We start from the raw sequence: 18,110 nt of genomic DNA, 5'->3' as shown, positions 1-18,110 counted from the left end.
TATAGCATTCCATTATATAAACATACCATGGTTTATCCATTTTCCTATTAATGGGCATTTAAGTTACTTCCAAGTTTTTGCTATTAAAAGCAATGCTGCTTTAAACATTCTTGTAAAGGCCTCTTCTACACGAGTGCAAGAATTTCTCTAGGAATGCCTGGGAATAGTAATAGAGTAATGTGCAAAAGGCATAGCATATAGATCAAAGAGGGATCAGCTCTTGCCAAACTGTTTTCCAAAGTTTATATACCAATGCACATTCCTACTAACAGTGAAAAGAATTCCTTGTTTCCCACCTTTGGGAACAGTTTGTGTTGTCACACTGGGGAATATGAAACACCAACTGAATTTTATTGTGGTTTAAATTTGCATTTCTGTGAATATTATGCTTGATCATATTTTCATATTTTTATTGGTCATCAATCCTATTGATATCTTTTGCCCATTTTTCCCAATTGAACTCACAAATTCCTTCCCTCCTTCATTCATTCAAGAAATACATTAGCTGGGCATGGTGGTGGGCGCCTGTGGTCCCAGCCACTTGAGAGGCTGAGGCCAGAGGATAGATTGAGCCTGAGAGGCAGAGGTTGCAGTGAGCCATGATTGTGCCACTACGTTCCAGCCTAGGTGACAGAGCAAAACCGTGTCTCAAAAAAAAAAAAAAAAAAAAAAAAAAGAGAAAGAAAAAAGAAATATACATGCTAGGCACTATTCAATGTACCAGGGGTAGACTTATGAACAAAAGAGGCAAGACAACAAAATTCCTTGGAGCTTCATGGTGAAAGACAGTCAATAAATGTAACTAGTAAAATATACAGTGTGTTAGATGATGATGGGTGCTTTGGAGAAAATGTAAGCATAAAAAGGAGACAGGAAGCGGGAGGAGTCCATTTTAAGTAGGGTGGTTAAGGTAAGCCTCATCAAGATGTATCTAAATGAAAAGTTGAGGCCGGGCGCTGTGGCTCAAGCCTGTAATCCCAGCACTTTGGGAGGCCGAGACGGGCGGATCACGAGGTCAGGAGATCGAGAGCATCCTGGCTAACCCAGTGAAACCCTGTCTCTACTAAAAAATACAAAAAAAAACTAGCCGGGCGAGGTGGCGGGCGCCTGTAGTCCCAGCTATTCGGGAGGCTGAGGCAAGAGAATGGCATAAACCCGGGAGGCGGAGCTTGCAGTGAGCTGAGATCCGGCCACTGCACTCCAGCCTGGGCGACAGAGCAGGACTCTGTCTCAAAAAAAAAAAAAAAGAAAAGTTGAAGGAGGTAGCAAGAGCAAGCCATGCTAGAAGAGTGTTCCAGGCAGAGGGAGCAGCACGGGCAAAGGCCCCAGTACAACAAGACTGAAATCGCTAAGTAACATCCAGGGAGACCAGTATGGAGTAGCAAAGAAGGGAAGACAGTAATGGGAAATGGGGTTGGAGAGGTCAAAGGCAGTATTGCAGGCCATTGTAAACATGGCCAACTTTTGCTTTACATGAGATGCAAAACATTTGAGTAGTGAAATGACAAGATCTGGCAACTGATTAATTAAGAGGTTCATTCTGACTTCTGGATTGAGAATAGATACAAGGGAGGTCAAGGATGAAAGGAGTTAGAAGGCTATTTCAATCATCTGGGCAAATGGTAAAGGTGGCAGACCAAAGTGATATCATAGAAGATGACGAAAAGCGGTCAGATTCCAAATGTATTCAGAAGACTGTCTTTTCTCAACATAGAAGGCAGAGTCATTAGTGACCTTGTAAGAGCAGCTGGGTGGAGTGGTGAGGTGAAAAAAACTAGATTAGATTTTTCTAAAGAGAAAGAAAGAGAACATAAATTGCAAATTGAAAGTAGGAACAACTGTTTAGAGGTGGTTTAGCATAGAAGTAAGATGACAAATTGATCAGCAACTGGAAAACAGAGTTGGAAGAGGGTTTTGTGTCACTTATTTAAGATGGAGAAATCACATCACACTTGTATGCTAAAAAGAAAGTCAGTAGAGAGGAAAATTGATGATACAGTAGAGAAAGGGTAGAAGAGTTAGAGTGACACCCTTGAGTAGATGACAGAAAGTATCAAGTGCACAAGTGGGAGAACTGGCCTTTACAAGAGGGCAAAGTATCTTCTAGAGCAGGGTGGGCAAACTACAGACTGAATGCCAAATCCTGCCACTACCTGTTTTTGTACAACGTCCACTAGAGCAGGTTAGCACTCTGAGCTGCAGAGACCAAGTCTGTTTACTTCTCTGCACCCAGGGTCTGCCTCCCTGGTTTGTGGCTGTAAGTAGCATCTGCCCCAACTCTGGGCTGGCCCCCACCTACAAGCTAGAGACTCTGCTAATGGCAACTGCTTGTTATCTGGCAGTGGAATCTCAGTGTAGCAGTTGCCCCACTTCTGGTCAGCTGCCCAAATTCAGAAGGTTGGGCTCTCCAGGAACAGAAGGACACACTAGGATCTATGTGTCACTAGGGTAGAGTGAAGCTCACTATAGTTTCACTCCCCACCACAACCTGCCAGGCCCATTCCCTGGCAGACAGAATGTCTAATGGCAACTGGGTGCAAACAGGGTAAGCAGGGCAGGACAGTTTTCTCTCTTGTTCTATAATGACCTACATAATACTCTTGATTTTGTCCTTTGGCCTAGAAAACCTAAAATATTTACTATCTGGCCATTTACAGAAAAAGTTTGCCACCTTTGGTTTAGAGCACTGACAGCTGGCTTTTCTCCATGATACACACAGGATAACACGTTCCTGTTACACGAGGTCATGTAATCAGGTCATGTTGTTATTGCATCAAAGACTTTCAGTGGCTCCCCATCCCTCTGTCCCTACCATGAATAGAGTTCAAATTCCTTAGGGGAGAGACTAAGAATTCAAAACTTGAAATTCTCAAAGCCTAGATCTGGAATGGGAGGCAAGAAGCCCCATGTTAACCTCAAGTCTAAGTCATCTCCTTCAACCTAGTTTACCTAAAACTATGCATTTAGAGGGTTAACAATACTTAGTCAGGTTAAGTAAGTGGATACTTACTTCCCAGTTGGTTAATGAACTCTGTGGATCAGAACCCCAAAAGTAAGGAAGGTTGAAATGTTCAACCTTCAACCGTCTAACCAAACTTAAGAGAGAAAGTTATTCATTTGGAAGTATTTTCATTGCAAGACTATTTACCTTCTTGAAATCTTATTTCAAACAAATTCATAGTTCTTTTTGAGGACAGAAATACTAAGTACAATCGGCCTTCCATATTCTCAGGTTTTGCATCTGTGGATTTAATCAAATGTGGATTGAAAATATTCCTTTTAAAAAGGATGGGACAGGCATGGTACCTCATGCCTGTAATCCCAGCACTTTGGGAGGCCAACGCAGGTTGGTCACCTGGGGTCAGGACTTTGAGACCAGCCTGGCCAACATGGTGAAACCCCATCTCTACTAAAAAATACAAAAATCAGCTGCGTGGTGTGGCAGGCACCTGTAATCCCAGTTACTTAGGAGGCTGAGGCAGGAGAATCACTTGAACCCGTGAGGCAGAGGTTTCAGTGAGCCGAGATCATACCACTGCACTCCAGCCTGGGCGACAGAGCAAGACTCTGTTTCAAAAAGAAAAAAAGGATGGTTGCATCTATACTGAATACGTACAGACATTTTTTCCTTGTCATTATTCCCTAAACAACAGTATAACAAACTATTTACATAGCATTTACATTATATTAGATATTATCAGTAATCTAGAAATGACTGAAAATATACAGGAGGATGTGCATAAATTATATGCAAATACCATACCATTTTATACAAGGGACTTGAGCAGCATGGATTTGGGTATCCTTGGGGAATCCTGGAACCAATCCGTGACACTTTCTGATGCTGTGAGGTGCAACTGTATTATTTGCTGTGAATTTGCAATTACCAGTGACTAAGGTGCCCAAATGAAAAGTTTGTTTAAGCATATGGAAACGAAATTACAAATGTAAAAATACTTCTTTTTACTTTGTAAATGCATATGCTGTCATCTGATGAGTTTTTGATAAAGTGTTAAATCCAAGACTGAAAATTAATCCATGTCCCATGTAATTTACAACTTGAAAGTTACTTGAACTTGGGAAATGTCTTAACTAAGTTTATTCTTTTCTAATAATGTTTTACTTCTTCCTATATTCACATATTTTCTCTGAACAGTTTCAATTTATTGAGATTTTGATGTCACATTGCTGGAATTTATAAGTATACTATTTAGAAAACAGACATTTTTTATTTTATAGTTACAAATGACTAAAGTAATATAGCATTCCACTTTTATATCATTTTATAGCATATGAGTAATTTTTAAAAATATTTTCTTTTTCAGTTTAGACTATAGAACATGTCTTTAACAGAAGAAAAAGTCTGGACATAATTTGATTAATCTCATATTGAATTTTTTTGCAAGTATGAATATTACTGTATTAGTCTGTTTTCACACTGTTCATAAAGACATACCCAAGACTGGGTAATTTATAAGGAACGAGGTTTAATTGATTCACAGTTCCACATGGCTGGGGAAGCCTCACAATCATGGCTGAAGGTGAATAAGGAGCAAAGTCATGTCTTACATGGTGGCAGGCAAAATTGCTTATGCAGGGGGAACTCCCATTTATAAAACCATCAGATCTCATGAGACTTGCTCACTACCACAAGAACAGTATGGGGAACCACCCCCATGATTCAATTATCTCTACCTGGCCCTGCCCTTGATACGTGGGGATTATTACAATTCAAGGTGAGATTTGGGTGGGGACACAGCCAAACCATATCAACTACATAAATGCAGCCAATAAATGGCAATAAATCTTCTATTTGTTTAAAATGTATCAATACAACAGTAAATTACTTTAAAAAAATAAACTTATTTTAGATAATTTTAGATTTCCAAAAAAGATTCAAAGGAATTACAGAATATTCTCTCATACACTTTGGTTTCTACTAATGCTAATATCTTTTTTTTTAGACAAGGTCTTGCTCTGTTGCCTAGGCTGGAGTGCAGTGGGAGATCACAGCTCCCTGCAGCCTTAACCTCCTGGGCTCAAGTGATCCTCCCACCTTATCCTCCCAAGAAGCTGGGACCACAGGTACACACCACCATGCCCAGCTAATTTTTTATTTTTTTGTAGAGACAGGGTCTCACTATGTTGCCCAGGCTGCTCTTGAACATCTAGGCTCAAGTGATCCTCCCACCTCGGCCTCCCAAAGTGCTGGGATTACAGGCATGAGTCACTGTACCCAGCCAACGTTAACATCTTATATTACCATAGACCATTTACTGAAACTACGAAACCAACATATTTGATACATTATTATTTAATGAACTCAAGACTTCATTCAGATTTCATCAGTTTTTCTCCTAATGTTCCTGTTCTATTCCAGGATGCAGTCTAGGGTACACACTGCACTTAGCTAAATTACTTTCAAAAGCAATAATTTCTTAAAATTCTACAGAATAAAAAAGAAGCACTTTCTTACCTGCTTTACGCCAAAATTTCATGTGTTTAATTCCAGCTGTAATTAATTTATCAGGCACATAGGGGTTCATCTTTACAACAAAAATCTTATCTTTACTTCCTCTGAAATAAACATCAAAATGTTTTAGCTCTAAAGATTCATCATTCCTGTACTAATCTCTTGCCTAATCCATACCCTATCTCGATTACTCTATTTACTGAATATTTTTCTCCCACTTATCTCTCAGATGTGGTCTGTGTATTTGTGTATTTGTTCTTTTGTCATCATTTTAATATGGTAATTCTGCTGAAGAGAATCTCAAAAGACAGATATGGTCAAAACTGAACTTCTTTCAGACAGTATCTACAATACTTACTACAGTACTGTGCATAGGGAATGCTATTTGTGGCACGAATGGGTTAAAGGCAATTTTAAAACAATACTTTGTTATAGCTTAAGATAGCCTTTCCAACTACAAAGTTCCTCTTAAACTATTGTTAATTTGGGCATTATCTATATATTCCATAAAAAGCATTTATCTATATATTTAAAGTGCTTTAACACTGCTTTAATAAAGAGGAGGTTAAAATCTCTGACACTGTTGACTAGTTCCTCCTTTAAAGCATTGTTAATATTACTGTAAAAAAATACATGCTCACTATAGAAAACTTAGAAAATGAAGAAAAATATAAGAAAATAAAAACCTATAACTTCTTTGTGATATATATGCATATGTATCTTTTTTCACTTTAATATATAATGTGAGCATTTGATCATGCTCTCCAACAGCTCTATCATACAGTAGAACACACTCTACCTGTACATGGAGATTTCAGATAGTTATATCCAATGCCATATTATAGTTATATTTAAAAGTGGGTTCACAAAGGATAAATCTACAAAGAAATTCTGAAATCATTTACTGTGATTATATTATTTATTCAATGGTAACAAACATGGAAGCAATAAAAAGTTACATATTTGCTTGATTTCAAAATTGTTTTAATTTAAAAATTTTTAAGTCCAAAGTAATTCTAGTATTTTGCAAATGTGATATCAAGTTTTTTTCCTACCTTGCTATTGAAAGTTTCTCTCCTTTCTTCCAGTCCCACAGCACAATAGTATGGCTATCATCTATGCCAACTGATGCCAAACGTTTCCCATCCGCTGTGGAAAATTAATGAGAGAGATAAACTGACTATTAACATTCAGAAGAGAGAAAACATTCAGTATATATTCTAGACCCACATCCTATATTTAAAATTTGAAAAAAATAATGTTAAATGCTAGGCATGCATACAGCTATAAAAAGAACCAGAATTTATAAGGGAGGGAGAATAAACTTTCTCAAATCCTCTAAATGTATCTGTTCTCATTGCACCTGACCTCCTTTTCCTTATCTATCCATCAGGTTGGGATGGGAGGAGGGAGATAAGAAAAATGGAAAAAAGAGATTTAAAAAATAGAAGGAAAGGGAAAACTAACAAAGGGATGAAGAAAATATTTATTTTAATTAAATTCACCATAAGAAATCTACTGTAATATAAGAACTTAGAGTAAGTATGAAAAGTTAATCAAATGAAAAACATGTAAGTTACAACAACATACTACCACTAATATAACTCCTTTTAGTAAAGGTCAATCATATCAAGCAATACATAATGAACATATTAGACAAATCATTGAGACAAATGATCAGTGAATATCCTATGGGTGTGCATGTTTATAGACTGTAAAGGCTCAGACCACAAGAAAATATTTCCCACTTTACCACACTTTGCAAGGCTCAATTAGTTCCTCATTGCTCCAGTGGTATTTTTCTTGGTGACTCACTTGGTTCGCAATTCATTTTCTAGTTTCTGTTAGCAAATCTTTGAATATGTATATATATTTCCCTCTGAACTCTACTATGGATAATTTATCACTTCAGTCAGAGCAGCAAAAGCATTAATTCACTGTTTCTTAATATAGAATTCTCTATTAATAGTATTTCCTCCCTCTTCCCAATTCACACCCTACCTTTCACTGTAGACCTATCTGCAGTTGTCAAACTTTTAAATAAACAGAAAAGCGCTAATATGATCTGAAATTATTTTTACAAGACAGCTTAAAATTGTCACTGTATAAATATGTCTAAAATAAGTATTTCAGTTCTCAACTCTTTCTTTGCTAGCCTTTTACCCTAAACATTTTCAAAGTTTACTCTAGCTATAAAGCAGTGAGATCAGTGCTTGCCCAATGTGGGAGATACAAACTACTTGTGGTAACTGAGATGAATTTAGGTTGTTACATAGATAAACATTTTTATGTTACTAGAAACATGCAAATTTTAATAGGTATTAAAACTATACTCATTAAGTTATAATTATAAACTAGCTAGCAAATCCACACTTTCATAGTGTTTGATAAGGACAACAGTATACACATTTGATAAAAACTGTGAATGTCACAGCTGAAGGACAAGCTTAGGTAACAATAAGTTAGATTAAAACGCTATGTGTTGCCTCTGCATTTTGTTCATTCTTACTGAGATAGCAAACAGCCTTACCTGAGAAATCAACAGCACTAATACCACATTGGTGGTGGCCCTTTAATATGGACAATGGTTTAATGGTCTCTGTATCCCATATATGTATTGAGGGATCTCTACCAACCTAAAGTAGAAAGAATTATAGACGTTATTATATACAATTAATATCCATATCTATTAAAAGGAAATAAAATGAGAGATTTTTACAGCTTGACTTATTTACCACAGAAATTTATTAAATAAAAATTTAAAGCAGACTATACATGTTACTGATATTTTTTTCTTACACTTGTTCAAAAGCTAATGAAGCTAAGTTCAGTGTTTCTAGGAATGATGTAACTAGAACTATGTGACTTTTATCATCTGTTTCATCAATAAAGATAATAAATGCTTACTGAACATCTATTGTTTCTATGCTAAATACAATGAGCAATAAGACATTCAGGTAACTTTTGCAAACTCCTGGGAAAACAGGACATTATCAATTAAAGACAAACACCTCTTAATAGATGCTTAATGAACATGAAAAGGCTGTGGAGAAAGAGTCCATGGAAGAGAAGGTACTGGAGGTGGGCCTTCAGAAAGTACAGAACTTGAATATAAAGAATTCTAGACTAAAATAATGGGGTAAATAAATATTCAGAGGGGGTTAAAGTACCAAGCATGTCAGCAGACCTGAAAAGGTAATTTTACTGCAGCACTCTGTCACTTATTTTTTAACTTGGTTTATGATGTTCATTAATGCACAGGTAAACTATCAATTCTTAATTATTCCTCTAGACTCAAGTAGTCACTTTCTTTAACCATAAGTATAAAGAGATATCTTTGTATATAGAGACAACTCCTGAAATAATTAATAGAACTATCAATTATAGTTAATTCAGAGATTGATTTTATTCATTTATTTATTTTTATTTTTCTGAGACGGAATTTCACTCTTGTTGCCCAGGATGGAGTGCAATGGCGCGATCTCGGCTCACCGCAACCTCCACCTCCTGTGTTCAGGCAATTCTCTTATCTCAGCCTCTCGAGTAGCTGGGATTACAGGCATGCGCCACCACACTGGCTAATTTTTTGTATTTTTAGTAGAGACAGGGTTTCTCTATGTTGGTCAGGCTGGTCTCGAACTCCCGACCTCAGGTGATCTGCCCGCCTCGGCCTCCCAAAGTGCTCGGATTACAGGTGTGAACTACCGGCACCCGGCCGAGATTGATTTTATAAAAAGATACAACAAATAACACTGCAATCAGCCAATATTTCACTAAGTTATTCAGCCAAACATTACCAGTAACTTTTTAGAAAACTTTTAACATGTTTTATGGGTACATAGTAGTAAAAGTAACTTTTAAGTTTTCTTTTTATATAAAAACTTCTACAGAATTTGATGCTTTTGATGGTTTTACTGTACTACTCTCTTCTGGTTCTCTGGTTTCCTTGATCCCCACCCCCACCCTTATTTTTTATTTATTTATTTTTTTTGAGACAGCGTTTCACTCCTGTTGCCCTGCTGGAGTGAAATGGCATGATGTTGGCTCACTGCAACCTCTGCCTCCCAGGCTCAAGTGATCCTCCTGTCTCAACCTCCCAAGTAGCAGGGACTACAGGCATGTGCCACCATGCCCGGCTAATTTTTGTATTTTTTGTAAAGATGGGGTTTCACTATGTGCCCAGGCTGGCCTTGAACTCCTGGGCTCAAGGGATCTGCTGCCTCGATTTTCGAAATTGCTAGGATTAGAGGCCGTGAGCCACAGCGCCCAGCTTCCTTGACTCCCACTAGTGAGTTTCCTTCTCAATTTCCTCACCTGTTACTTAAATACAAACCTCTCCCAAGGTGGTCTTTAATTCTCCAGTCTTCTCATTCTTCATTTTTGCCCTGAGATATCTCATTTCCATACTTTCAGTGGTTAAACAATAAATATCTCCCCAAGTCCTTCTCTCGAACAGTTACTTTTCCTCTGAATTCAAGACTTACATTTTCAATTGTCTAGTGGACATCTCACCTGGAAATTATGATGATGACTAACATTCACTGAGAAGTGATTTATGTGCCAGAAACTGTTCCATAAGCACCTTACAAAGACTGACTCATGTACCAATCACAACAACTCTACGAGATAGGAACAGATAATATCCTTATTTTAAAGGATGAAGAAACAAAGGCAAAGAGGGGTTAGGTAATTTGCCAGTAGCTAATAGGTGGAAAAGCTTGGATTTCAATATCATATTCCATGAGGTATAGACAGTATTTAGTATAATATTGAGTATTATTAAAGTACACTTAGCGCACCTCACTCAGGGATGAAGGGGAGAATGGAGAGGTTGGGAGAGTTCTCAGATGGGCTTAGCCTAAGTCTTAAAAGGAGCAGAAATTAAAGTTGGAAGGTTGAATACAAGTGAAGAGGAAGAGTTTTCTAAGATGAAGGAACTAAGTAAAAGATGTGAAATAGCATTATACGTGTTGGACAAATTCTAAGGCAAGAAAATAGTTTACAAAGAGGCAAATGATAAGAGATAAAAAGGGGAGTTGGAGAGTCAGATTTGGTTAAAAGCCTTTAATTGCATTGGGAGTCAACTTCCAATTCTGCATTGATGTTATGCCTTGAATTGCATTTAACCAAGTCTGACTCTCCAACCTCCCCTTTTCATCCCTTACCATTTAGAGCTTGTGGCTATTTAGACAGCTGTTTAGACAGCCTACAAGCTATTAATACTAATAAACATGGAAGAATTTTAAGACTTTTAGAAAGATTACTAGTGAACGGGGAAAATGGATAGAGGAAAAAACTTAAGCAGGAGACAAATGGCTATAGTAATGTTTCAGAAATTGTGAAGCACTGATTGTCAGTAGAGGTACGGAAAAATTAGAGATAAAAGGAATATTGAAGATAAAGAATAAACACATATTCAGGTGAAAGAATGGGTGCAACTTGAGGACTGACTAGCTTTAGGGGTGAAGAACAAGATTAACTTCCAGGTATGTTCTAAGAAGGAAACAGAAACGGATGAACAGGTTTGGAAGGGAAGACTAATGCTATTTATCTCTGTTTTAGACATACTGAACCTGAGTTGCCCACAGGACATCTAAATCAGTGTATTTTTAGTGAATTATATATATACACACACACATATACACACATACACATATACACACAGAGTAATTTGTCCAATTCTTGTACTACATTCTGAGCTCCCGATAGTGGCAGCCAGTCCGAGTTATCTTTGTGTTTTCCCTACAACATTTAATGCTTTTTTTTTTTTGAGACGGAGTCTCGCTCTGTCGCCCGGGCTGGAGTGCAGTGGCCGGATCTCAGCTCACTGCAAGCTCCGCCTCCGAGGTTTACGCCATTCTCCTGCCTCAGCCTCCCGAGTAGCTGGGACTACAGGCGCCCGCCACCTCGCCTGGCTATTTTTTTTTTTTTTTTTTTTTGTATTTTTTAGTAGAGACAGGGTTTCACCGTGTTAGCCAGGATGGTCTCGATCTCCTGACCTCGTGATCCGCCCGTCATTTAATGTTTTTGAATAGGAAGCACTCAACAAGTATTTGCTGAATTAAACAAAATTTCTAAATGATAGCACAATTAGTCACGTTACTCGACTTTCCAGGTAAGTTTCTTTCACATTCTTTCATTTCCACTTAAGATTACAGTTCCTGACAAGGGGTTATTCTTTGTATTTAATTCTCCGAAAGGCAAAAACTCTCTAGATTTTTCATCTAAATTGCTTTTTTAAAAATTGTTTTATTTGGGAAAAGTGCTTCTTACAAAAGGGAAGCCGCAAAATACAGAGACCTCTGCAACAATTATTATTATTTTTTTTTCTTAAAGTGAAAGAATGGGTGAGATCCAAGGAATCAAAGCAGTAGATGGACAAACCTGGAGCATCCCTGAGTTATTTTCAGGAAACAGAGCATCAAAACACAAAGGTAAAATTTCCAATCAAGGAATTCTTCCAACAACTTAACTTTAGTCTCGATTCCCAAACCCTCCCCTTCGGTGGAAAAGTATGACTTATTACTGCAAACCCATTACTCCACTACAATAAACACCTTAGAACAGAGTTTTTAATCACACCTGTCTACCTGAAAACTCAGAAGTGGAATGAAGCAAATACCCACAAAAACAAACACAAAAACCTGACAAGAAAATGCCCCAAATGAGGACAAAGGTTTCTCAGAAAGTGCCTGCACTGGAAAGGCTAGATCGTAAAACATTAAATACAACTGTGCATCCAAGACCCAGTTTGTGTTAATATATGGGATAACCAGGTAGTTTTAACCTCCACCTACCCTCCTGATTAGTTCCTCCACTAATGTCCATAATGTATTCTAAGATTTGAACACTGTGGGTTATGTATAGTTCTTCAAATAATCTGGGCTTTTTTTTTTTTTTTTCTCTACTTTTACCTTTTACACATGCTATAATACACTTAGAATGATTTTCCCAACTTCCCCTCTGCCAAGTAAACAACTCAGCTCAAATGTCATCATCTCTACGAGGGTTTCTTCGATTCTACTGGACACAATTAATCATTAGTTCTTCATTACATTGCTACAAGACATTGTACATCTTTCTACATTTAAAAACAGGGTGATTTTGCCTTCCAAGGGACATCTGGGCACTGTCAGGAGATATTTTGGGTTGCCACAACTCAGAGAAGTGGGTGTTACTGACACTAACGGGTTGAGACCAGGGATGCTGCTAAATATCCTACAATGCATAGGTCAGCCTCCCACAACAAATAATTACCTGCCCCAAAACATCAATAGTGCTAAGGTATTGTCATAAATATAGATGAGACAAGCTTCTCTGATCTATACTTAGGACACTGTATCACAACTCAGAATATGAGTTTCCACCATGGCAAGAAGTTGTCTTATTTATCTTTATATTTCTAGCACATTTCTTGCTACACAGAATGTGCTTAATGTTTCTGAGTGAATGAAAGAAAGGAATAAGGAAAGGGAAAGGAAGGAGAGAAAGAGCAAGTAAAGAGAGGCACAAAGAAAGGAAGAAGAATGGCAGAAAGAAAAAAGGGAGGAGTTTTCTCTCCTTTCAAGAAAGCTATATAGGAAGATGCAAGTTGACCCCTTTTACACATATCCTAGCTAAAAGGTATATTTACACAGTGTTTAAAGCCAGACAAACTGAAGGCTTTAGGCTTTACTACCTATTAGCTGATTGATCTTAAGCAAATTATTTAATTTCTCCAAACCTAAACCTCATCATTTGTAGACTGAAGGAAATAATTTTACTCTCACAAGGTTGAGGTGAGAATAAATATACATCAATAAACTAGTAAAATACTTACATAGAGTAAGAATCTATAAACTTCATTTCTTCCCTTCCTTCTCTAAGAAATCCATATAGAGAGGTATCAGTTAATATTTTCCCAGGGTTTTTTATTTCAATATTTGTGCTTTCTACTTTGGTAAACCTGAATAGATTACTATCCTGGTTGTAAAATAAAGAGACATCGTCCTTTGGTTTGTCACAGGACATTTGTTAAATTATTTACTGTTTTAGGTAACTCAACCTAAAAAAACCAGATTTCTAGTCTTTATTTTTTCTTTAATTTTACTCACTAATTTAAAAAATTAATATCATGACAGAAAAAAGAAGCCAGAGCTATGAGTTCCAAATTTAAATTAAAATAATTCGAATTAAAACAATAAAAACTTTAAGTAAAACTGTAGGAAAAAAGTTTGGGGTAAATTTTATTTATAATCTGAAAATAAAACCCATTCTAAAGAATTCTTTACTCTTCATTTCCTAGAACACAAAAGAGATATATGATTAATTTATTTAAACTCAAACAAAGGTGTAGCTTATCTGATTCACTGTCAGTCTTTCAAACCTACCTGGCCTGTTGCCACGTAGTCTTTCAAAGGATGAATAGTTAGGCAGAGAATATCATCATCATGACCCAGATAAAAACGCTGTGTGTTCTGCTGTCGATTATAAATGACACCCACTGCTGCCACATGGTACACAATTTCACCAATTTGAGTATAAAATAGATTACTTCGACAGTCATAACCTCTGTAACTAATACAGAAAACAAATCATATGTAATTAATTTTGGTCTTTTATCTGATCAATACAGACTATACGGGGGAGAAGTAGGTACCCTTTGAGTGAATCATTCAATTTCCAGTTTTACAGGATACTAAACAATTTTTTTTTTAAAGAGATGGGGTCTTGCTCTGTCACTCAGTCTGAAGTACAATGGTGTGATCACAGTTCCCTGCAACCTTGACCACCCAGGCTCAAACCTCAGCCCTCCAAGTAGCTGGGACTACTGCTGCGTGCCACTGTGCCTGGCTAATTTTTGTATTTTTTGTAGAGATGGGGTTTTGCCATGTTGCCCAGGCTGGTCTCGAACTCCTCAGCTCCACCCACCCTGGCCTCCCAAAGTGCTGGGATTACAGGTGTAAGCCACCATGCCCAGCCTGAACAATTAAAAAATACCACCATTCCTGATCCAATAAACTTTTATGAACTGCTCGGACTGCAAATAGCTAAATCTAAGGTATAATAGTGAGTGAAAAAAACAAGGTAGACAATAGTATGTATAGTATACTACTATTTACGTAAGTATAATATTAAAATTGTATACTATAAAATAAAACAATTGCTTTTTATAAGTAAAAGGCATAGAAAAGAATATATATTTGTAATTGTTGTATAAGTATTTCTGAAACTAAGTAATAGTGACTATCTGCAGAGAGGGGAAATGATGGCTGGGAGGGCAGAGGTGGGAGAAAGATTTTCAAACTATACCCTTTTATACACCTTAATATAACATATATTCCAAAAATAAGTTTAAACAACAATTTAAAAATATTATATTCATCCAAGACAAAGTAGCCAAATCTTAAATGGTCAAAATAAGTCCATTTATAGCAACCTTGCTTTGCACTTCAAAGAAACCCAATTCATAAAATATAACAGCATAAAAACTACTGACCATTTTAACACTGGAGAAAAAATACTTTTACTTAATAAATCCTTTTTAAAATTCTTGATAAGTATTATCAGTCAGGTAAGAAAATGAATGCTGGGTGAAAGGTAGAAAAGAGTCAGATTGGAAAATCTATTTCTGCCAAGCTGAAATGTGAGACCTGTCTTGACGGATGTTCTAAGAGAATTCAGAACCTGTATTTTGGTGAAATTAAAATATTTAGGCAAAAATGCTCATGCAAGAAGTTACAATATCATTCCAAATTAGACATATTAAGGGGAGATGATTATCTCTTACATTTTGCTTAATTGTTTAAAGAGGTCCATTTCCATAAATATGAAACTTTCATAAGATTTTTTTTTATTTAATAAACACTTACATAGCGCTTATTATGTGCCACATAATGTTGTAAATCACCACTAGTATTGCCTTATTCACTCCTCATCAGAACCTTGTAAGGTAGGTACTTGATACGATTCAGGTATTTGTCTTGTCCAAATCTCATGTTGAACTGTCATCCCCAGTGTGGGATACTGGGAAGTGTCCTGGTGGGAAGTGTTTGGGTCATGGGGGCAGATCCCTCATGAATGGCTTTATGCCATCCCTTTGGTGATAAGTGAGTTATCTCCTGATTTGTTCAAACAAGATCTGATTACTTAAAGAGTCCAGCAACCCCCTTCCCTTTCGATCCCTTTTTTCTTGCTCTCTCTTTCACTACGTAACACACCTGCTCCCCCTTTGCCTTCTACCATGAGTAAAAGCTTCTTGAGGCTTCACCAGAAACTGAGCAGAGGCTGCTGCCCTGCTTGTACAGCCTGCAGAACACTGAGCCAAATAAACCTCTTTTCTTTATAAATTATCCAGCTTCAGGTATTCCTTTATAGCAACGTGAAATGGACTAACACAGTACTATTATCTCCATTTCACAGACACAAAAAAAGAAGCTGAGAGGTTAAGTGACTTGTTTAAAGTGACTTGTTTAAAGTTACATGCCCAGTTGTCCCAACAGTGTCCTTTATAATCATTTCAAAATCCAGATATTTTAAAAAATATCTTTCAATTTGGTTTTGTCTAATGTCTCCTTATGATTAGATTCAGGTGATGTGTTTTCCCCATGGGCAATGTTGTATACTTTCAGATATGTCATTTCAGGGGATACAGTCAGTTCTATCATTAGAGATGTTAAGCTAGTAAGTGTGAACCAAAATTCAAACATATAAATGAAAGATAGTTGTTTTATACCCGTGAACAAAGTGTAATCGAATACTATTTCCTGGAGCCCGCTCTCTTCTTTTAGAAGTAGCACTTTTTTGTTTCTCTTTGCATTGTTCTTTAAGCTGAGGTAGATCTTCTTTGTAAACCTTTAAAAAATGTACATAAGTAGAAATATTCTTAGAATATATATTAATAAAGGTTTTCATATACTCTCTTTTTTTTTTTTTTTTTTTTTTTTTTTTTGAGACAGAGTCTCGCTCTGCCGCCCAGGCTGGAGTGCAGTGGCGTGATCTTGGCTCACTGCAAGCTCCGCCTCCCGGGTTCACGCCATTCTCCTGCCTCAGCCTCCCGAGTAGCTGGGACTACAGGCGCCCGCCACCTCGCCCGGCTAGTTTTTTTTTGTATTTTTTAGTAGAGACGGGGTTTCACCGTGTCAGCCAGGATGGTCTCGATCTCCTGACCTCGTGATCCGCCTGTCTCGGCCTCCCAAAGTGCTGGGATTACAGGCTTGAGCCACCGCGCCCGGCCTCATATACTCTCAATATAACTTTCAGACATTGTCTGAAAACAACCTTTAATAATAGTCTTAAATGAAAAGATAATTCATGAAATTTACTCCCTCGGAAAGAACAAACAAATTCACATTTTCTATATATCACACTGACAAACAGATATTTAGTGTTCCAGGAAATTTTTATACTTCACAAAAGAATACTTTTAAGGGAATAAATGTGAGTATACTATGACAAAATCCTATAGGCAAATAGAAGGCAAGCATACTTAATATACCAACCATTTAATATAAAAAAAATTTTACACAAGTGTACTCTAACACTGACAGTGGGAAAATATAATCATACATTGATTGGGAAATTAAAGACACAAAAGATAACAACAGATGACTAACGGGGAGCAAGATAAAGAAGAAATTGGACTTTTCAGAGAAAAACTGTGTGATATAGAAAATTACCTGTCGACGGTAGGTGAGCTGTGTCTCTTGTTCAATTTCAGAATCCAGCTCTGGAACATCAGACAGATCTGAATCTGATTCATCACTATGAGAGTCAGCCAGACTTTCTGTAATTTTTAAAAATGAAATGTTACTTGTTTAAAGAAGATTCATTATCAAAACAGCACTGGAAAATTAATGATTAAGAGCTACGTCAGTTGACATGGAGACAAGCCATAAAACAATCAAATGAAATTACCTATTCAAGTGACACAGATGTCAGTAAACTGTACTACAGATTATCTTCCTCTCCACTCACTGCAAACTCAATAGCTCCTTTAAATCCCTTCACTGGCTCCCCAATGACCGCTACATCAAATTTAAATGTCTGTGCAAATATAAGTGAATATAACCTATAATTAACATGAAAAATAGCTAAAAATACTATATGCAACAGATGAATTGACATTAGATAATTTTGGTCAATAAAAGCATTTACAAAATCTAGATACCCATCTCCCAGAGGATATATTCAATGTTTGTTTTGCTATTAATATAACTGTTTCTTCACTCATTATTTGATAGATTAAAATGCAATCAAAATTATTGTATTCCACACTCTATGACATCTAACTCTAAACATATAGAACTAATATTTTAACTTGAAATTTCTACTAATAACAAACTATACTGTTAGCTTATGAGGCTAGATTATACTTTAACATAAAATTGTTATTTGGGGGTTACTGAAGAATTATTTGACAGGGAAATTGCTTAGGTAATGTATACTACTCACCTTGGGGTGCTATGTGAAGAGCATCTTTCAGTTTTCTTTCAGGAATAAATTTCCACTGAAAGACAGAGTGATCTGCTCCACCAATAGAAATAACCCACTGATAATCATGTGACCATCTGACATTAGTTACGTGAGCTGAATGGCCAATATATTTTCTAAACTTGGCTCCTATAATAAAAATATATCTTTAAATTGATAAACGAAT

The 18,110-nt window shown here is 36.7% G+C and overlaps 1 protein-coding gene across 13 annotated transcripts in view; it reads right to left on the bottom strand.

Moving 5' to 3' along the window:
* Positions 1–18,110, bottom strand: part of EML5 (EMAP like 5) — a 189,301-nt gene that overhangs the window by 85,053 nt on the left and 86,138 nt on the right. For all 13 annotated transcript variants that reach the window (XR_007727537.1, XM_050798515.1, XM_050798514.1 and 10 more), the window contains 7 exons: positions 17,906–18,073; positions 17,131–17,237; positions 16,188–16,306; positions 13,843–14,029; positions 8,004–8,109; positions 6,529–6,622; positions 5,477–5,577 (listed from right to left, as the gene is read on the bottom strand). Coding sequence is in view for 12 of the 13 variants with exons in the window: in XM_050798515.1 (XP_050654472.1) it covers positions 5,477–5,577; positions 6,529–6,622; positions 8,004–8,109; positions 13,843–14,029; positions 16,188–16,306; positions 17,131–17,237; positions 17,906–18,073 (882 nt within the window). In the remaining variant the exon portion in view is untranslated. The remainder of the gene's footprint in view (positions 1–5,476; positions 5,578–6,528; positions 6,623–8,003; positions 8,110–13,842; positions 14,030–16,187; positions 16,307–17,130; positions 17,238–17,905; positions 18,074–18,110) is intronic.

The sequence above is a fragment of the Macaca thibetana genome, chromosome 7 (genome assembly GCF_024542745.1).
Source record: "Macaca thibetana thibetana isolate TM-01 chromosome 7, ASM2454274v1, whole genome shotgun sequence".
In the NCBI taxonomy this organism is placed as follows: domain Eukaryota; kingdom Metazoa; phylum Chordata; class Mammalia; order Primates; family Cercopithecidae; genus Macaca; species Macaca thibetana.
The sequence above is the reverse complement of the archived record's forward strand: the minus strand, read 5'-3'. Positions and strand labels throughout refer to the sequence as shown.